Source organism: Ptychodera flava, chromosome 19 (assembly GCF_041260155.1).
Source record: "Ptychodera flava strain L36383 chromosome 19, AS_Pfla_20210202, whole genome shotgun sequence".
Lineage (NCBI taxonomy): Eukaryota > Metazoa > Hemichordata > Enteropneusta > Ptychoderidae > Ptychodera > Ptychodera flava.
In genome coordinates, this window is record NC_091946.1 from 17,556,241 (window position 1) to 17,577,042 (window position 20,802).

At 38.3% G+C, this 20,802-nt stretch overlaps 2 protein-coding genes across 3 annotated transcripts; one reads left to right on the plus strand and one right to left on the minus strand.

Moving 5' to 3' along the window:
• Positions 1-2,050: 2,050 nt before the first annotated feature.
• Positions 2,051-6,313, plus strand: LOC139118756 (UDP-glucuronosyltransferase 1A1-like). Its single transcript, XM_070682186.1, has 4 exons — positions 2,051-2,914; positions 4,016-4,226; positions 4,778-4,997; positions 5,537-6,313. The coding sequence occupies exons 1-4, from the start codon at positions 2,075-2,077 to the stop codon at positions 5,811-5,813; spliced, it is 1,548 nt and encodes a 515-aa protein (XP_070538287.1). The 5' UTR covers positions 2,051-2,074; the 3' UTR covers positions 5,814-6,313.
• An 800-nt stretch (positions 6,314-7,113) lies between these two features.
• On the minus strand, positions 7,114-19,105 carry LOC139118757 (cilia- and flagella-associated protein 410-like). Of its 2 annotated transcripts, none has more exons than XM_070682188.1 (7): positions 18,873-19,105; positions 17,144-17,245; positions 16,289-16,307; positions 15,470-15,740; positions 12,775-13,006; positions 11,494-11,581; positions 7,114-10,939 (listed from the first exon to the last, which is right to left on the minus strand). In XM_070682188.1, the coding sequence occupies exons 2-7, from the start codon at positions 17,221-17,223 to the stop codon at positions 10,835-10,837; spliced, it is 795 nt and encodes a 264-aa protein (XP_070538289.1). In that variant the 5' UTR covers positions 17,224-17,245; positions 18,873-19,105; the 3' UTR covers positions 7,114-10,834. The 2 variants fall into 2 exon arrangements, with proteins under 2 accessions (XP_070538289.1, XP_070538290.1); XM_070682189.1 differs by having other exon boundaries at positions 19,060-19,085.
• Between the last annotated feature and the right edge of the window lie 1,697 nt (positions 19,106-20,802).

Genomic DNA, 20,802 nt, shown 5'->3' on the forward strand with positions numbered 1-20,802 from the left:
TGTAGATAAATGAATAAAATGGGGTGTAAAATTCTTATTAATCACAGTTGACCACCTTTATTTTACTACTCCGGTGATTTGCCAAGCTTTTTTGTCAAATACGTACAAATACGTACATCAGGCATGGTCACTGTATACCATCTAGGCAAATGTGGTGACAGCTTCCACAGATTAGTAACTTACCCTTGCTTACTTTGGCGCATAGGGCAATCAAACGCATCAGATAATAGAAGCAACACTTCTGGATCAAAAAGTGTTTTCAGGGCTAGGCAACATAATGAAAAATGAAGCACTGTACACATCAAGACTCCATCCACTTGAGCTGGGAACAGACTTTTGTCACAGTGACAAAACTTCGCGTAAGATTGTCAAAGGACAGATACATGACACAGTGAAGGAGAAAAGAAATCTTTGCAAAACCAGTTCTAACATAAGACCAAGACACCAAAGTTTGGTAGACAAGTATAAATCTTTATTTGGCAATACATATCACAGTCAAACGTATTAAAATTAAACAAAAGAAGAAACCTGTGCTAAGACAAAGACACCTCTACCCCCACCTCTGGGGACGGACATTTAAACAACCCATATGATCACAGCAAGGTAACATGATTTACTGTGTCAGCTGATGACACGAGCTTTGGCAATGAAAACAGTAGAACAAATTCACCAAATCAAGCATCCTAGAACTCATATACAGTATACGGGTTCTTTGTTCCTGTCATTGTAAGCATTGAGACGTAGTGTTTCGCGCCCTCTGTCTCGCGTGCGCCCAACAGGTAAAAATTCTGTTGACAGGCAGGCTGTCGTCCGTTGTCGACTTTTAACCTCACTTTTTTGAACTTTATGAGAGGATATGCTCAGAAAATACTGAAAAAAGAGAAAATTGGTCCAAATTTTACCATGGACGCGTTTCAGTAAACTGCTGTAAAATCTCTTCCAGCATACCCTACCATGCTTAGGTGTAAAATTCACCTTAACGTTACGTACGTGAGACAACGGACACCTTCAACTATACCCAGGACATGAAGAAATCTTACAATAATGTAGTAGCGTTGAAGACCGACTTCTTCGGTTTTGAAGAAAAGCATCTGGAGAATATGTCACTTTATCTCAAATTAAAAAACAGTGGCACCATTTCCCTCGCTTGGCAGCTCACTTGGATTAGAAAAACAGGTGAAATCAAACTCTGATAATGTAACCTGCGGTGCTGACATTATTCACATCGGTTGAGAGGGCCAAGACGAAATTCGTAATACAGATGTATTCGTAAACTAAACTACAAAATGCTAGATATCATTGGTCGTACCAGTTTTACTAGCCAGTTTGTGTTTATCCAGGCATAGTCCCTCCCTCAAAGCATCGGGCATTGCCATTGTATCAGGCCGAACTAGCAAAGTCGTGTGGATCTGTCGATGATCTTGTTGGGAACGAGAGGACACGTAAGGGGGTAGAGCTAACTTTGCATTGTATTAAAAAGTAATGTTTATGATCAATGCATCGGCATGGTAAGCTGTACAGACCGCTCGCACGGGTCCGTTACTTCCCACTAACTACCTACGGGGAGCATACAGCTGCCCGGACAAGAGAACTTGGCAAACGGAGATGGGTAAGCTGTTGTAAAGTAGATGGCCAACATGCGAAATCAAAGGTGGGTACCGTGAATTTTCTGCTGATTTAAATTTCATTCTGTGTATATTGAAAAAAGTTGTTAGCTCTTAATTGGTCGAGCGAACAGTAACGCCAGGGCGCTACTCGATGATGCAATGGGTGAAAATATCCTAATATAAGCAGCAGATCTACAGAAATTCGTTCGTTGTCTTACAATTAATACTTTCGTGAAGGTTTGCATAATGTGGTGACGTCAAAATTCACCGAACTTGCCACAGCGTTAAATGCTTACATCCGGGGCGTATGTTCGCCTCCTTACAAGTTACACATCAACGAAACAGCTGGTAGCTGGAGTATATTTTGAACCTTAATGACTGTTTCAGTTTGAATAAATATTTTTTACAATCGTAATTTGAATGCTTCGTTAATGATTAAATATAGGGCGTTGAATCTTGAACACAACATGGCGATTACGGTGTCGTCGCTCACCAAGGTGCTCGTGTTGTTGTTCTTCGCTTTCGGAGTTGACGTCACACTGTCGGCGCGACTGCTCGTCCTGCCGCAGTACGGAATAGGTGCCGAGGAGAATAGTCTTTTGGTAGTCGCTGACAGCTTGGCTCGTCATGGCCATGATATCACAGTGTTGTTACCGAGCTGTGACCAGAAACCACGTGGAGGTCGTTACAAAGTGAAGACGATCGGCGTACAAATGACACCTACGGAGCTTGAATCCACTAAAGATTTCCTCGTCAAGCGTGTACTGCACAGCCCCTCCTTCGCTAGTTTGAAAAAGCTCTCAGATAACAAGGCGAAAGTTTGCCAACAAATGTTCGATAACCCTTCAGACCTGAACGACCTGCGTGGTATGAGGAAATTCGACCTCGCAATCTTGGACACTGCCTCTACCTGTGGCTTGCTATTCGCCACGTATTTTGAAGTGCCGTTCGTCGGCTTTGCACTCACGACCGCCGAGGCCAACCAGTGGCACGGCCCGGTACCAACGTCCTACGTGCCCCAGTCCGGCTCTCGCCTCAGCGACCAGATGAAATTTTCTGAGAGGTTGCACAACTCTGTCGAGTATTTAGTGTCAGACTCTATCAGAGATTCTGTGGAATATTCATCGTACCGCAGCCTGCAGATCGAGAAAGATCTTAGCCCCCATCTCACATTTCAAAATATTCAGTCGCAAGCCAAGCTGATTCTTTGGAATTCTGACTTTGCCATTGACTTTCCAAGACCACTGATGCCCCATGTTATACCCATTGGTGGGGTCACGGCGGGACCTGGAAAACCTCTACCGAAGGTAAAATAATTTTATAATTGGTGAATATCGCATCGGTTGAACAAAGTTTTGAAATGTCGTAAAGCCCTTTACTTTAGATTTAAATTCCCAATCCCTAGGATTTTTTTCTTTAAAGCTAACTTTTATTCGTGAAATGAAAGTTCCGTCAGTACAGCAGATATGTGGCGGAGGGGGTTACTTAAAAATGTACAGTTTTGTGCAGCCCAAACGAGTCACTTTCACAAAAAAATATACAAACGTGCAATGGAATATAGGTAAATATTTCCCAAATTTATCAAGAAAATCCCTGACTATGGGCGTGAAAGACCCTTGTATTGGCAGTACCCCCACAAGGGGATATGTATGCTCTCCATAGTATCGTTTTCCTGGCATGCCAAAGCGCCCTCAACATTCTGCTTTCATACTGTCGCAGCAGTGTGTTAATAATAATTTTGGTGCGATGACGAGATGAAATGAGATGGTTATTTATAACGGTTCCCCGCCACCGGAGAGGCTATGATTTGAGGAACATGGTGTAACGTAAGAACTAATAAGATGACAGGATATAATAAGATTGGATGAGATGTACTAAAAGTGGATATTGTGACAATTTGAGATAAAATTATTGCAATATATGATCTTATTCTGAAGATGCAAAACCTACGTTTTCAATGAATGTTTCCTGAGCTTGAAAGTCGTATTTTGCATATGTAATGCAAAAGATTTTGTAAGAGATTTGGAAAACCCACTTTCAATGAAATCACCAACAGACCGCAATTCTTTGTGTTAACTTAATCTTATCTGTAAACAAAAATAAACAATGAGGAACATGAGATGACAGGCAGACAATTTTATACTAAAGTATTAGATTCAACAAATCATAATATCCAGACTAAGTTACTACTAAAAGTTTAACATACAGGGAAATGTAACCATCGCACATTTCAAATCATACCTCAGCAATGAATCAACAGGTGGTTGCACTGGTAGTCTTCCATATTTTGTCATCTGATACAGGATTATAAAGCATAGAGCGATTTTCGCGACGTGTAGGCCTATATATTTACATATTGTCCCATCTTAAGATCGATCGATTTTCGTATTGTCGACTTTCTGCTGCAGGAACTCAACGATTTTGTCGAGGGCTCGGGTGAGCTGGGCGTTGTGGTATTCTCACACCTGAAAGACGTTGGTCCCGCACTGGGCGAGACCATCGCTTCAGCCTTGGCCAAGCTCCCACAGAAAGTTGTATGGAGATACAGTGGTGACATGCCGAGCACTCTAGGGAAAAATACCAAAGTTATGGCATGGTTACCGCAGAATGATATTCTGGGTGAGTTTTCGAAACAATCGGGTAAGACTTTAGAAGGTATCCCAACATTACTGAAATGGTACAAAGTATCAACGTGCTAAAATTCAAGCTACGAGTGCGCTGTAAGCCCTAATACTCAAAGTATTTACAAGACTCCTAATTTTGACATGCATCTTTTACCAAAAATCTTATTCAATTAAAGGTAGAATGCACCTCGGGGACAGATGTTCGGACTCTCACATTTTTGTCTAATCTTTCTCTTGTGGGGGCTCAATTTTAAAGCTCTTGGAGTAAGTAAAAATTTCACTGTCTAAGTCTTTCGAAAAATAAAAAAAAATTCTTCAAACAGAAAACACAGGAATGGCGTCCATTTTGAATTTCACGTATCGGTAAATACAAGGTAATTTGTTTCTTGAGTTCCAAACTTTGCACGCTGACCCGAGCTTTTTATCCTGAGTTGGTAAGAGTATGTTTGATAGTTTCACTGAGAAAAATTTGAGTCAAAGTCAAAGTCTCTCAAAGTCAAGGCGCGATCTACTCTTCTCTGATTCTCTGATTCTGTTCCGCTCTAGCCAATAAGAAGACGCGACTCTTAGTGACTCACTGCGGACCGAGTAGCGTGCAAGAGGGCGTCTATCATGGCGTTCCCATGTTATGTTTACCATTCTTGGATGAACATTTCGACAACGCTGTGAAAGTAAAAGCCAGAGGAATTGGAGATTACTTGGATATTCGCGAAATGACGTCAGAAAGTTTGCACCAAAAGATGACTGACATTATAACTGATGAGAGGTGAGAAGTTGTAAGTTCTGTACTTGATGCATGGTTTCTGGTAAAATATAGAGCCGAATCGATGCAGAGTAACAACATTAATTTGTAATAGAAATGTACAAATATATTAATTTTGGATTCGGTTCTGGCGATGTAACATTTTTACAGAAGATTTCATTCTTGAAACAGGTCTGATTTTTAATTTGATCTGATGGAACATGGACGAATTCTCTTCATCGAATTCCTCTAGCTACCGTCCAGTCACTGAATATCTAAATGATAGATCAAATTAATGATTGCTGTATGGTCTTGAAAGCCATGGCGTATTTTCGTCTCGTGACCCTGTGGCTCTTCAAAGTCGCAGTCATCCTTAAATTGAAGATGCTTGAAACTTCAAAAATTCGTTGGGGATGAGGAATTTTTACCTAAAATTTAATGGCTAAGTCATTCCTGACAAGGTTTCCCTGCATCATGGAAAATAACAGACCATGTTGTATTGGAGAATAAAGTTAAATATAAGATAACAAAATTTCAATTACACTTTTTCCCCACGAATCCAGGTACAGGGGAGAATCGCTGAAACTATCGTCAATCCGAAAGCACAAACCGCTCAACGCAACAGACACCGCCGTGTACTGGGTGAACCACGCGTTAAAACACGGCACTGACCATCTCATCTCGCAAGTACCGAATCTCAGATGGTACCAATACTATCTACTTGACGTCATCGCTTTCCTATTGGCTATATTGGCGCTGGCGGTCTACATAGTTAAGAAGAGCCTGGCATTCGTGTGCAGGAAGTGTCGAAAGAAAGGCGTTAAAGCAAAACTGGCATAAAAGCCTGGTGCGTTTTTACTTTAAATTAGGGTCAAGAAACTATAGTGCATTTCTGAAAACCTGGTAAGATTACTGTACCAAGCTGCGGTACACGTCGATAAATTAACCGCCTATCGCGATGTCGTTGTAGGCAAGGCGTATTACAGTCCTCGCAGTGAGCAAAGAGAGATTCTAAATTGTCTTAGAACGCTTGCTGTCCGACAGAAAACGCACAGGATCAAGGGATAAAAAATGAAATGCGAGGACACAAAAATACAAAGGAAGAGTAGTCGAAGAGTAGTGGGGGCGCTACACAGCGTGTATATTGGAGCTGTATACATCATTTTGCCAAGGTAGCTTGGTCCATAGACATTCACAGAGCTCGAGGGTTTCTGCTGGCCCGGGTCTGGTCTAAATACAGACATTCAACATTGCTTCTTTTGAACGTCTCAGAAACTGATATTATTGACATAGTTAGTGACAAATAAATATAAAACATTTGATGTTGTTATATTCATTGACACTTGTTTTTGGTTTTTGATTGTTGTTATAATAATGTTGTTTTTGTTGCAAGTACATATACAAGAAAATTCAGCTTCTATGCCTCCAAGATAAGAATCAGACTCCCCCCTCCCGCATGCTTGCACTCATAGTTCATATAGTCACTCTACACACACATATTGACATAAATATTATTATCAATATTGGATTAGTTTGAAAGTAATTTAATGCACGTCTTCAAAAATGGTGTATGTACAGGGCGATAATGATTCAAGAAAAAAACTATGGTTCAAATTGGAAACATTCTGAACCACATTTCGGTTGAAATCCCATTGTTTTTAGATGAATATATGCTGATATTGTAGGAGAGTGACTGGTTTTGGGGGCTTGGAATGTTTGAAGTACTACATCATATTATTCTTTGGGATGACTGCAGATTAGTGGACCCACCATTGGTTGTGAACTACTGTAAAAGGGGAAAAAATAAGTGTAGACCCCCTAGGCTACAAACAATTCAACAACATTGCTGTGTCCACTAATCTGCAGTCTTGCCTACTCTCCTGGTATGAATGATTATGGTTTCAGTATGCAAATGTTCAGCCGATAATTTATTTTAAATAATAAATAAATCATGTATCACTGATTATATACTTTCTGCAATCGGGGGGAATATACATATACACAGTCAGAAATCATGGGCCTTTTTATAGCAACACTCAACAGCGAGACTTGGAATCATGAGATTTTTGCAGAGGATCAGGGAGTTGATATAAAGTGATAGACCGCAAGAACGGATGGACATCAACAACCAATACTCAAATGGTTTTCAATAATCAATATATTGAACAGCTGCAAATTAAAACACTACAAAAAAGTTCATAAAAATAGAACCTTTGAAATTACAAAACAATACATAAATATCACATTTACAACAAAACAATATTCTGATATTCTTGATAATGCTTGTATAGACATTGTCTTCACCAACTTGGTACAATTGCAATTTTTTTACAATGTGTCATTCATAATACATTAGTTGCCATAGAAACATACAAAAATCCTATCAAAGCAAAAGAGTTCAAAGAGAAAAAAACGTCGCAGGAATACATTTTAAGCGAGATGGTACTAAAAAGTAATAAAATATACAATCAAAAATAAATGATGAGATATTGAAAAGAAGACATTTGCAATGATGTTCAAAAATTTGAATTAGTTATTCACCAAGGACTGACATACCATATACAGTCCTCAGTTTACGATATTCTGCCACTCATACAAACAGAAAAAGTATCAAACATTTCATAAGGAGGTTCAAAGTATGTTGAAAAGCTGTTTCTCTTTCAAGGTCACAGATCAGACATGCAATTTCTATACTTTCTTGACCCTTTGAGTGCCAAAGTCAATTTTTGTCACCCTTATAAAATATACCCCAGTCAATTTTTTTTTTAATTTTTGCCAAAATTTTGACAAAAAATTATAGCCAATGACATGTGATGTACCATTTAGTCCAAACTTATCAAAAAAAATATAGAAAAATTCATAAAAATTGGTAAAATGTTGAACTAAAATTTTGGCGGGAAAAATTACAGCACTCAAAAGGTTAAGATATTCTGAGTTGCCAAATTAAACAGCAGCCTTTCTTCCCTGTTGGCTGAAATACATGCTACACTTCTGGCTGATATTTGCACATAGGTTGCACATAAAATTCTGTAAAATGTACGATACATGATGACATACAATGTTATTTTCTCTTGTTTCATATGAACTGTCTGTTTCCAACACTTGCCAATCATACATAGATAACGCTATAGATAGCTGGCGTGCATACACAAAAGATACAGGAAATCTCCAAAACTGGGAACAACATTGAATGGCATAGAAACAAAGCCATTAATGACATAAGCATCATTCTTTTCATAACATAGCCGGCATACAGTCTTGACGTAATTACATGAGGGATAGTCATTTGAATGAGTGAAGAAAATGCATTTTTCCTCTCAGCTGCTGAGAACATCAACCTCTCTTTGAACAGGTGGGAGAACGCTATTGATACAGGAATAGGGAATGAATTTGTGAAAAATGCTTGAAATAGAAATACTGCATTTACCTAATCTAGATCAGGGAAAAATTCCACATATACAAATAATGCCCTATGAGTTAAACAATGCTGACAATTTCTACCCAGTGTGAGGGTACTGTACTGCAAATACAGTGACACTTGGTTTTTCTCTCTACATGTATGCTTAATGTGTTGTTCAGTTTTACATTGACCCTTCCATCCCCATTTTTGCACATATGGTTCCATCCACCAGTGACAAGCAACATGGACGAACAAACGCCTGGAGAGGATTGGGTTCATGAATTCTACATCATGTAAAGTGAGTTAAATCAATTAAACCACAAGCTATGGCAAACCATGGATCCTCCATAACAAGGGATGAACAGTACGATGTGTTCCATGTTACAATATAAATGGCCTGTCCATTGGACTTGATCTTCTCGTACACAATCTACGTATAGCAAAATTTATCATTGTAGATACAGTATGCTGATTTGCACACTGTAAACTTGTGTATGTCAACAGAAGATTGCAGCTAATATTTATCCAGCTAAAAATGAGTAAAAACATTTCTTCCACTGATATGTTAACAACTATCAACAGTAAATTCAGTTTTTGCATGCAAATAGAATTCAGCCTGCTGATACAAAAAATCACTTCTAGGTTAACTTCTGGTTGATTACACCCTTCTTACAGGCATTGGTTTATCATATCGTCAATAGAAAAACAAAACAAATTGGTCTTTCTCCAGAATTCTCTTGAAAAAAATGGCTTGCTTATATCTGGTCTATTACAAAACATTGATAAGTGAATCAAGTACTGTGGTCTACATTTTTGTTGTTTTTAAACTGAAATGACAATTGTGGATGTGCAATAGCCAGAACTTTGCTGCCATGCAAATCAATGGTTGAAGAGGTAATAAATGATGAAAATGGATTGTTCTCTATCTTTCTTTGTCTACATTCCTTCAAAACACCGGAAGTACTTGAAATACAAACTGCAGAAGTATTATTTGGATAATATTGAACACTGTTAAAGAGACACTTGCTGTAAACTGCTCATTGCTTTGTGTTTTTTCTCGTCTGTAGAGAACTACACTGCTTATTCTTCTCTTTGAAGCAAAATGAACAGGGCAGATTGTCAAGGTGGGCGAGTGTCTTCATCAATGCAGTGTTTCATTTGTTATTAATAGTCTATACTTTAAATCTCAAAAAGCGAGCTCAGGTGTCAACGTTGCTTACAGCATAGCATATGCAAATTTACTGAACTTCATAAAACAGTCAATGACGGGCTATGTCACTGACCTCAGGATGATGAACGTTGACTTCAAGTGTATCATTGATGCATGATCATCAAAACCTGAAAAATATACCCAAGAGCTACACCAACTGTTCCTTGGTTTGTACAAGCACACCATTTGTATAGAAATACCAACTGGCAGCTAAAGTTGGATTAAACCCTGTTGTTTTCTTTGGTTTGGTTCAATCTATTTACAGTGAAATGGGGACGAAAGTATTAAGTCTTTACTAGATAACCAAGGTTCAAAGATAGCACATTCTGATGCTACTAACAAAATTAAAAATGACTCTCAGATTTTTTTGCATATGATGCAATTTCTTTGGGTTTTGTCCCTTTCTACAAAGACTTCTTTGTATTCACTTTCAAATCTGAAAATTTAGTCTGCTGGGTGCACTGACAACTCCATTTTTACCTGAGAGGTGAAACTTACGCTCTTGTGACACCAGTTTGTTGATTCAGAAAATATTCGTCACTACAAACACATAATACGACAGATTACCCCTTTGCTGTGCATAGCATGGATATAATTGGGGAGGGGCACTTTGTGGTTGGAACATTCCAGCTGTGAAGGCTGCACTCACCTCATACGAAGTGGAATGCTCCATGGATTGAAAGTGCAGAACACAAACATTCCAAAATCTCATGGTTGTGACTATTTTGCAATATGGATAATCAAACATCATCACATCTTGTGACCAGATTTTTAATGCATTCTTCAAACAATTGCATAACTTAGACAAAAATCTGATTTACAGAATTTAACAACATTTTAAAACTCTTCCTGACCCGATCATCTACAGTTTTGAAAAATATTTTCATTTCATGGCCCTGTAAAATTGTCTCTGATTTAAATCCCCTCCCCAAAATTTCAACATAGGGACAAATTACCCAAATCAAAAATATTTACTGTATGCTGTAATTTTTTTGTCAGACATGTATTTTAAGTAGCGGACAAGTAAAAAGAGCTGAGGAATGCTTGTGGTTTGAAGATTTTCCCTTTTAACTGTCCTGAAAGATTCAATGGTTGAGGGCAAGTGCAATAGATCACAAAGGGCGCCCTCAACCTTCCAACCTTTCAGTATATCTGTACAAGAAACGTGACAACAATTACAATTTGATAGTACATTTACATAAGGCAAGACATTGATGGTCAAAAATTTCCAAACTTTTGGAAATGATGACATTAAAATTCCTCTTGTCTTTTCTTGCAAGTAGTGACCACTTCCTCCAGGCTGGCATAGTCCAGTTCCTTTACCAATGACAGCACAGCAGACAGAATATTTGCATTCTGGGAGGGGAAACATATAGAAAGACGAGATGAAAATTCAGAAATTCCATTCAGCATTATTCTGAACATTATTGAACAAGGCTAAATATCTAAATAATGATTACTCAATATTTTGTTACAGCTTTGTCAATACCAGTGAATTTGTTGATGTCATACCCTAGCTCATTACTGATAATGCATCTGATTATCCAGCATTTTGGCTCAACATGTTTTCCACATCTACAAATTCACTGGCATTGCCAAAACTATAAAATAATAGCAGTAATGTACTCCCTCAAGGCCCATTATGGACTCAAGCAAACTTTGCACTCTGTGTTGTACTAGGCTTCGCCTCATACATTATGATGTGCAAAGTTTGCTATCCATTACATTCCTGGAGAAGGTATATCATTGCTTAAACATTACAGGTACATTTTGTAATGGATTTTTTGACCAGCACAACAATTGTATACATCTGTATCATAATAATTTGTTTTGATATTTGGCGCTGTATAAGAGATGAAAGTATACAAAGACACAAGTACAAAGATCAGAAGCTTCAATACTCAACGTACTCTATGTTTACTTGTATGGTGTCTTGTCTTCACTGGTGAAAATTTGTCAACTGGCAGAAGCTTCAAACCAAGCTTTTCTCTGATTTTACTGTGAATACAAACAAAGTTGTGTACACATTATACCATACTTGCAAATCAACTGACATCATTGGATTTTCTAACATTATATTGTGGTTTATCATTATGGTTACAGTTTCTGGAAAAATTCACATCTTTAATTGAAATTTCAATATATATTATAGCCCAAACGTAAGGGGGCAAATGGTCTCCTGTCTCGGGGGTACATAGTCCCATGTTTGGGCTATAATGTTTTTATTACATGCCTCTCTTATACAGTTTTCACTCTAAATTTTTGGGTTTACATACAAATGGCAATCATATGCTTTATTTCCATGTTTTCTGTTGAAAAAAAATTGAACTATTTTCATCTTCAATTGGCACATTGATGTATATTTGAATCACGTTTATGTGGTTTATTGTATAATGTTGTAATACCAGTATTTCCTGATGTAAAACATGCAATTTGATCATTTTTAAATCCCAAAGATATCAAGTCAAAAATAGTTCCGGTTCACCTTCAGTCAAGTGATGACTATGCGGCCTGCAACATCATCAACGGTTACAATTGAATCCTATGGGACGCGCGACGTTTGATATACAAGGCACGTAATAACAGTTTTTGATTACTGGCTGATTGATTGAATGATTGTTTTGGTAGATGTCAAGTTCATGAACTCCAAATCACTGAAACTGTTTACAAATACTTCCACACAGAGTTACTCGCACTAGCCATTTTCATAGTAACCAAAACATCACTTCAGCTTAGTATTCTTGGTGGATTTAAGTATTTGAAATTCAACATTTTATTGCCATGAAAAATGCACTATTACGGTGACACCTGGCAAAAATCCAGTGAACATGGTCAGAACATGGCTGAAACTGGAGTATCAATACTGACAAGATTACCAGGATGCAATGTCACACTGAGGTCATGAATATGACCAATTTACGTGAAGTCCACATGGTTAACATTGCTGATATGGCCAAAACTGATTTTCAATTCATCGGAGGATTGTCACTGTCTACAGAGGGCAAAATGGCTCATGCGCCTATACACCAACAACAGGTCAAAGGTCATAGATGTGACATACAATGACACCACATGTCAAAACTACAACCTGAAATGAACAAAACATGCCAGAGGACAGAAACAGCGATCTGTTTGTGTTGATGAGTGGTATCGTGAAAGACATGTTTTCTTTCTGATTCGAAACTACCTACTTTGTTTCTTCAAGACTAAGTTCAATAGCGCTGTCTCCAGCTGCTTTATGATCGCGCTTCGCTGTGTCTGGTTGAGGTAGTGACTCTGATGCTGTTGCTGCTGTTGTTGTTGATGATGATGATGTCGCTGCTGGTGACTCGTGGCTGTTAGGCAGTTCTTCTGTGTTCTGCTTTGGTAGAGGGAGATCCTCGCCTTCTTCTATGGCTTGGTTGACCTCATCAGGCTGGACAGCTGTGAACAGAACAGATTTTGTTGTCGAAAGAAGTTAGCTAGTGAACACCTATTACCTGGTCACGAGGGCTATAGCGCCAGTCTATTACCCCGAGAGGCCGTGCGTTACCAGAAACGATGTGTTTCTGGTAACGCACGGCCGCGAGGGGTAATAAACTGGCGCTATAGCCCGAATAAAGACCAGGTTATAGGTGTTTTATAACACACCACATGCTCATGACGTTATCATTGTCTTCGTGTGCTTAATGTATTCTAAGCAGTAACATGTCATGAAATTTTAAAATAATTAAGCTTACAATATTGCTGCTACGTTTTTTTGCACATCACATGTTTTAATGAAAACTCATGAACTGGGGACCGAAACAGTGTCCAACACGGGCTAGAAACATGAACGCACGTATCATTTTGTGCAGTGACAATGTTATCCATGAATGTCTAGTTATTATGGATGTTTACAACACATCCATGAAAATGATAGTTAATGGTCTTTTTTCTACAGGTTACTGCTTGTTGAGATAGAACATTGATAGGCAAGACAGGTGAATTCGTGTCCGTGACCTGAATACTTTGTCGTCGTGGCGAAGAAGCGAGAGACGGGGTTGGGTGTTGAACAGGGTCACTCGAGGAAGGTTCCTGCTCTGCAGGCGAATTATCTTGGAAGTTACTTGAGAGTGCTTGGCTGATTTGTCTCTTTTTCTGCTCGCTGACTCTACTATAGCTCCTGATACTACATTCTGATTTATGACCACTAACTCCCATGATATGTCTGGCTTCGAATCCTTGGTCGTCCAATGTTGTCACAGTGGTATTGCGTAGAGGTTGGTATAAATATGAGAACACTTAGCTTTCATCCATAATTTTTCATTTTGTTCGAAAGGGTATTCTCAGCGATTGGAATGTTGTCGTACTGGATATCAACATCTTGGCTTTTTATCGACGTTTTAGCCGTTACCGTTAGCCTGACAGTCGAGGTTTAGTTTCTACAAATATTGCTTGAATCACTCGACAAGACAAACCGAATTTGTTGGCGTCTCTTACATGCGTCCACACTGGCTAAATTCTCCGTCTTCGACGCTACCGCGATGATTCTGGTCCACGATTGCAAAGGTAGATCATAATGTCAACAAATAACTTGTTTTGACATCCTCGTGGTGTTGAATGATCAAGAGCAGACGACATCATAATTTTTGTCATGTCCTCCTTTGTTATCGGTTCTTTGTGTTGAGTTGCTCCTTTTCCTTCAACTTTCAGTTTCACCAGCATTGCAGAAAACACGTCATTCGCTTGCTTGAAATTCTCGTTATTGATAATGTCGATGCCACACTGTCTCAGAAAGTATCTTTGTAGGCCATACCGTATAGTTATCATTGATTTTCTGGAATACAGCTCTGCGTTACTCTGCCGAACCCCTGCATAGAAAGTTCCCAAGAACGAGCATAGTTCACAGGGCGATTTTTCCACAGCGGCCATAGTGGTGTTATTTTCTTCGCAGAAAGAAGCCAAAATGTCCTTAGCATACCGAATGACATCTTTGGTTGCACTTGAATCTTTGTTGTTGATGAGCTCTTCAAGTTCCTCTGCGGATGGAATGCAAAATCTTGCCTGTTTTGCTAAAGGCACGTCACTGTGACCGCCCGCCATCATTCAAAAAGCGCAGACGACACCTCGGACTTAGTCACGTGACACTTTCATGTTGACTATTTCCCTAGGGAAATAGTCTTTCAAAAAATGCCCTCTGACGTCACTTTTGTCGATTCAGTGGGGACTAGACGTATCTATTTTCTCGTCACGTGACGTATTCTGGCGAATCGCAACACAGAATGATCATGTGGCGTGTTATAATAAGTGTTAACACGCTTCCCTATTGATTTCACCAGGGATTCCTTTGGCATAGCAAATCATTCATGAAAAGGGACAGCCAATGGTAACTCTACAATCTAGTGACATCGTGAAATTCTGAGACAGATTGCACTGCATTGTTCAAAACAAGTTTCAGTCTAAGGTTGTTATGAATATTCATATTATGATAGTATACGCTGTGTATAAGTAACAGTACCAGAAATAAAATGTTGAGCCAGTATCACAGGAGGGCATTTACAAAAAAGACATGACTAAAATGTAATTCAAGTCTTATCTACGACGCATTCAATACAAGTGTTCTTGAGCATACATGCTCTGGAAGCAAGATCATATGATATTTTATATATTGAGGCATTCCAAATCTACTCCCTGTGTCTCAAAACCATTGACAACACACTGAGAATCATGTGGTAGGGGTACCGAGTCAAAGGTCCTTGACAAAAATCGTGATTGTCAGTCTGATGGAAAGGACAATTCATCATTCGAAATGACCCCTTTCACTATCATATTTCTGTACAACCCATTAATTTCCCTGGGTAAAGTTAGACCTCTACACTGGGAGATGGGGATGCAAGGGTGAAACAGTATTGTATAGTAACTCACAAATGTTATCCAGCTTCTGTAAGTTTGGTAACATCTTCAGGACTGTCATTCTGTATTTGTCCCTGGTTGCACATGGATTATCAGCCAACCACAAAACCCTCAACTTGGTCAGTTTCTTGAGATGGTGTATCTCTGATAGATCCTGGATATTGTTCTTCCGGACGTACAACTCTGTGACATTCGGACAATAGCTGAAATCTTCCAGTGTGGCGATGCTGTTAACACTGAGACTGATCACCTCAACACTGGGCATCTCACGAAATATTGTCACCTGTCGAATGAAATCATAAAACATGCAAAGTTGTCAGGTTCTATTTGTTTTGAAACTTTATTAAAATAGATGCTGGATAGCAATAATGGGTTTATGAGTGATGAACAAAGAAATGGCTCATAATACATATCAACATTATGATTTTTGTATTGTGTTATTTCGTCAATATTTTCAACTGTTCACTGATTAGCAAGAGAGCTAATACTTTCTTCTCTGCGTATAGTTCAAAAAACAGGTATTTTCATGAGGGACTTGCCCACAAATATGAAGAATCACATATTTTGATGGAACCCGTGATATGCTAGATTGTTTATCCTTCAGAGTGGCAGCTATGACAAAAGTTTGAGTAACTGCAGTGCTAGTCTGGCATAGGATATACAAAATTTTAATTCCTTCAGCTTTGCAGAAAGAGGACTTGGAAAAGTGGAGCTTACAGTATGCTACAAGTTTCTCAATAAATGGATTGCACAGATCTTCTACATAAACACTACAAAAATAAACTTCTGAGATGATTGTGAGCTACTGTGTTGCAACTGTGTTATACTTACATCAGTCAGTTCATTGCCCCTGTGAAGAAAACAGAGCAAGAATAACTCTTTTTTAATGTATGGAAATAAAACAAATGCAGGTCCTATCTATTTGCATCAGGCAAAATGGTGGAAAAATAATACCTTGGACAAAGTAAGTCATCATTTAATTGTAAAAGTAAGAATTATTTTATTGTATCCTGGAAATGTGCAGAATGAAATTCTAAGTTGGACAATATTGTTCAAAAGACTTTCAGAATTCTCAAAAAGGAGATTTTGAGTGGTGGGCCACCTCTTTGTTTTTCAAACAATATATTCATATATATTCACATGATAATAACAATACTTGAGAATGCATTTCCACTTCTAAGGGATATGCAAATTGTGCATTGCTACATAAATTGGCTGCCCCTAGGGCCTCTGAAGGCTGTGGAGAACGTTACGTTTGATTCATTGATAACACAACAAACTTTGCGGATTGAAAATTTTCAAATTAAGGTAGTATCCGCCTCAAAACCGAAAGATTTAAGTTTTTGTTAGAATTTCCCTACAGAAACCTTTAGACTATTCCCTTTCAAAATCGAGAATATACAATAGAAGTTGCTATGCAAATTTATGTACAAGGGAAAATAATTTACTGATATCAACGATTCAAAATGGCCACCATCCGTATGATTACTCTGTGGAGAAAAATTAAATTCCAAAGTTTCACAAAAACATGACAGTGTAAACTTCATTTTCTCCATACATTTCAAACCAGGTCCATACATGCAGCAGATGAGTGAAAAAAGATAAACTGAGAGATTCAGAATATTTGTCGGGGGGGGGGGGGCAAGGGGCATGCTTGCTATTTGTTAAGAAAAGAAAACGACATACCAACAGTTGAGTTTTTTCACACTCTCAATATCTGCTGCTCTTGCCCTGGCCAGCACTAAACTGGCTGTCAACTTGACCATGATAACGCTTCAAAACAAGCAGCTGAAATCAATGAGATACACACATATTGAAATTCAGTCTGTTCACTTCAAAAGACCAACATGCAGCTTAATTTTAAGACAGTCCATGATTGAATTTGAACATACTAATTTCCTTTGTCATTACAACAACCTTGACTAATTGAATACCTGAAGTTGAAGTTTTGTCAGTATGACCTTTGTAAACAGGTCAGAAATAATTACATAAAATGTAACGTTGTTCACAGACAAACTTGACAGAAACGAATTCTTTTTGTTTCACATGCAATTGATTTGCTAGCGTAATGAAAAGTGTAGAGTAAGCGACACACATTCACCGAGTTTTTGGGGCCATTTTCAGCATTCTCTTCAGGTTGTTTTTTCTGTTTCTGTCTGATGATACTGAGAAAAGTTTGAAAATCTAAGAACGCTCTACAAAGAGTATATTATTTGAATGAGATCATTTTGATCAGCCCCGAATTTTCCAAGTTGTCGAAGTAAAAATATGTTAGATGCTTTCTTACTCAGTGCAATGAAACAAACATCAACTAGCAATGTATTTACAATAATTGAACCTAGCAATTTGTCAAGAGTGTGACTTTTATTACAATTTGACCATGAAGTAGAAGGGAATTTATGATGCTACTCTTTATTCTGGTGATCGATCAGCATTTCTCTTGTTTTCTGAATGTTTAGCTCAAGGTTTTTCTTTGAAAAACTACAAAGTAATTTTTTCACCTTTAAGACAAGAGTTTCATGGTTGACACAAATGTAGATGTGAGTAGAAACACATGTTTGGATGAGAACAGTCAGGGGGGTTGTTCATGACAGCACTGATATGGTACATTTCCTCGTGAAAGCATGGACGTAGAACAAGATGACCTTGACGAAAGTGATTGTTTGTTGAGTTTAGAATAATGATCATTGCAAAAAATTCAGTTTTGATCGGTGTGGTCGAGAAGTTCAGCAATCAACATTTAGTCCAACAAGCATGGGAGTTTTTGCCACTGAGTGGAGAACCACAGTCTCTCCATTTTATGGAAGGCCAGTGGATTAGTGTACAGTCTTGACGATGGCCACTGTGCTGTTTCCGCGGTACAAGAAAAGAGGTGGTAGAGAACACTACCTCCATCAGCTCTCAAAGGCTGCAGCAACTGTCGTGAATATTTATCTGCCGACGCAACACGTTCGCGTCGCTAGACACGCAGTAATTCGCAGGTAATAATTGAGTTTGGCACGTCGCACATGGGCTGGCGTGTGCATGTTGAAAAGTTGTATACATCGTATATAATATAAATGTTGCACCATTAAAGACTAATCTCCTTCAAGCCAAACATCGACTTAGGGAACAATCATTTGGTTGAAAAATTGCATGCACGGGTAAAGTTGCTATGTTTGAGGCCGAAGGCCAGGAAGTTTGGCGGTGATCACATCCGAACTTCTCGGCCTCGCGGCCGCGGCTCTCAACAACTATCTCCGTGCCTGAATGACAGACATGGCAGTTCTTTCATCACCTACTGATGTGGGCAGAAATTACGTTTGGGGTACTTGGAAAAGCACTCAAAATGAAAGTATTCCTTCGAGGTACAAAACACCGCTGTTGCGGCTGACAAATATTTGTACTCAAATTTCAGCGTTTGTGTACAACTTACCACTGACTCGATAACAGCGCAGAGTCGGCCGTGTCAAAGTGAATGGGCAAAAGTCTGGAGTATTTACAGTAACCAGGTATACGAAAGCCTGTCTGCACTGTTCGGGGATACAATGTTTTGAAGCCGTGTCGTACTTTCGTTTACACTCAAAATTAACTCGGAAACGATGAAGGATCAATGGATGTACCGTGTCTTGTGGCTCGGTCGTCTTCTGCTCACGATGCTGAAGTTGGACTCAGTTTCGGATTCGGTTTCGGATTCGGTTTCGGATTCGGTTTCGGATTCGAATAACTGAGAATAGTTTTATATTTCCAGCTTATGTTATTATTTTTTCGAAGAATATAATAACTACTGATACACAAGGAGATATTTTAACTAGATCACCTTACTGCACAAATAACACGTATTTCATCACATAAATGTAGCATGTATTTCATGGCATAAATGTTTCACATATAATCATAATTTATACAGTTTAAAAAATCAAAACACTTTAGGCAGTAGAGCAAGAAACTGTAGTGCATGACTACACAAGACAAAACTGCTGAAAAATCAGTCAAAAGTTACAACTTATGAGCTGTCCATCTCAATTATGGGCATTATGCAGTTCAGACTATTCAAGCTAACAGTACGACACACAATTCAAAGAAATGCATTCAATGCTATCCTTATTACGCAACATATTAACTGATAGTTTAGTCCGAGAGTTTAGTATGGTGCATTCGAAATTAACTCTATGTAGAACAACATCACTCAAAACATCAAATTAATACAACACATTAACATTAAAACCATGTGACACACATTGTGACATATAAAATGATTAAAGTATGTTTTTGTAAATATTGTTTCCTTGCTCGACACTTCCTTTAAATTTCAAATTAAAGTGCTTTGAAGCTTTCTGTAATTTCCATTTTTTAACCATTTTAATTGTGAATATATGCACACAATTTATGCTGTGAAATATATACTACCTATGCCGACAGGTAACCCAGTAAAAACTTATTCTTGACGACAATTATTTATCTTTTCATACGAAAGTACATGAGACTATTTTATTTTCACTGGAATTTATTTTAGCTGAAAACAGATTTTCATTGTTTCACTGTCTTATTTTCACTTTGTCTAGTCTGATTAGATATTATTTTAGCTGAAAAGGGTCCAGGGAAAGTAAGGAAAATCCAGTATTCCACAGTGTAACAATTGGCTGAAAATATAAAATTTCTTTCAGTCTCTCGAATCCGAAACCGAATCCGAAACTGAATCCGAAACCGAATCCGAAACCGAGTCTAACTTCAGCCTCGTCTTCTGCTCGTATGCCGCGGGCCACGCTGGGTTGAGGGCGTTTTCATTTCCGGATCATCGAAAATGACCTTTCAACTCTAGCTGGGGACGCTATCTCCTTGACAATACCACTGATAGGAACTTCTTGGAGGAAGTTGCGGGACCTAACTGGAAAATGGATGTCAGATAACTCTATTTGCTTCGTTTTGTCAAGACATTTCTTGTAGAAATACAGCTTTATGCTGGCAATATCTGCCTTCACAACGTTACACAATATTTTGTGTTAAGAACACCTGTTTATTGTTTTTTTTTGGTGTTTACAGTTTGACAGAAAGTTTTTTTAAGCAAAGTATATAATCTGCATTCTCTGCATACTTAAACCTTTGGACTGTCTATTCTATGACAGATGTGAAACATTTTTTTGCATCAGAGAAGAGTTACCACAGAAATGTAATTCAATATGGTGAATTTCATTTGTTGATTTCAATTACCTAATGCTCATCCCATGCATATAACTATCAAACCTTTTCTGCCATATAAGGAACTGATATCTTTGAAATTTGCTTTGTGTCCAATATTTACTATAGATATCAAAACAAGCTAGCGTAATGCTTGTGGTAACTTTATTTTTCCTTGACTGTTAGAA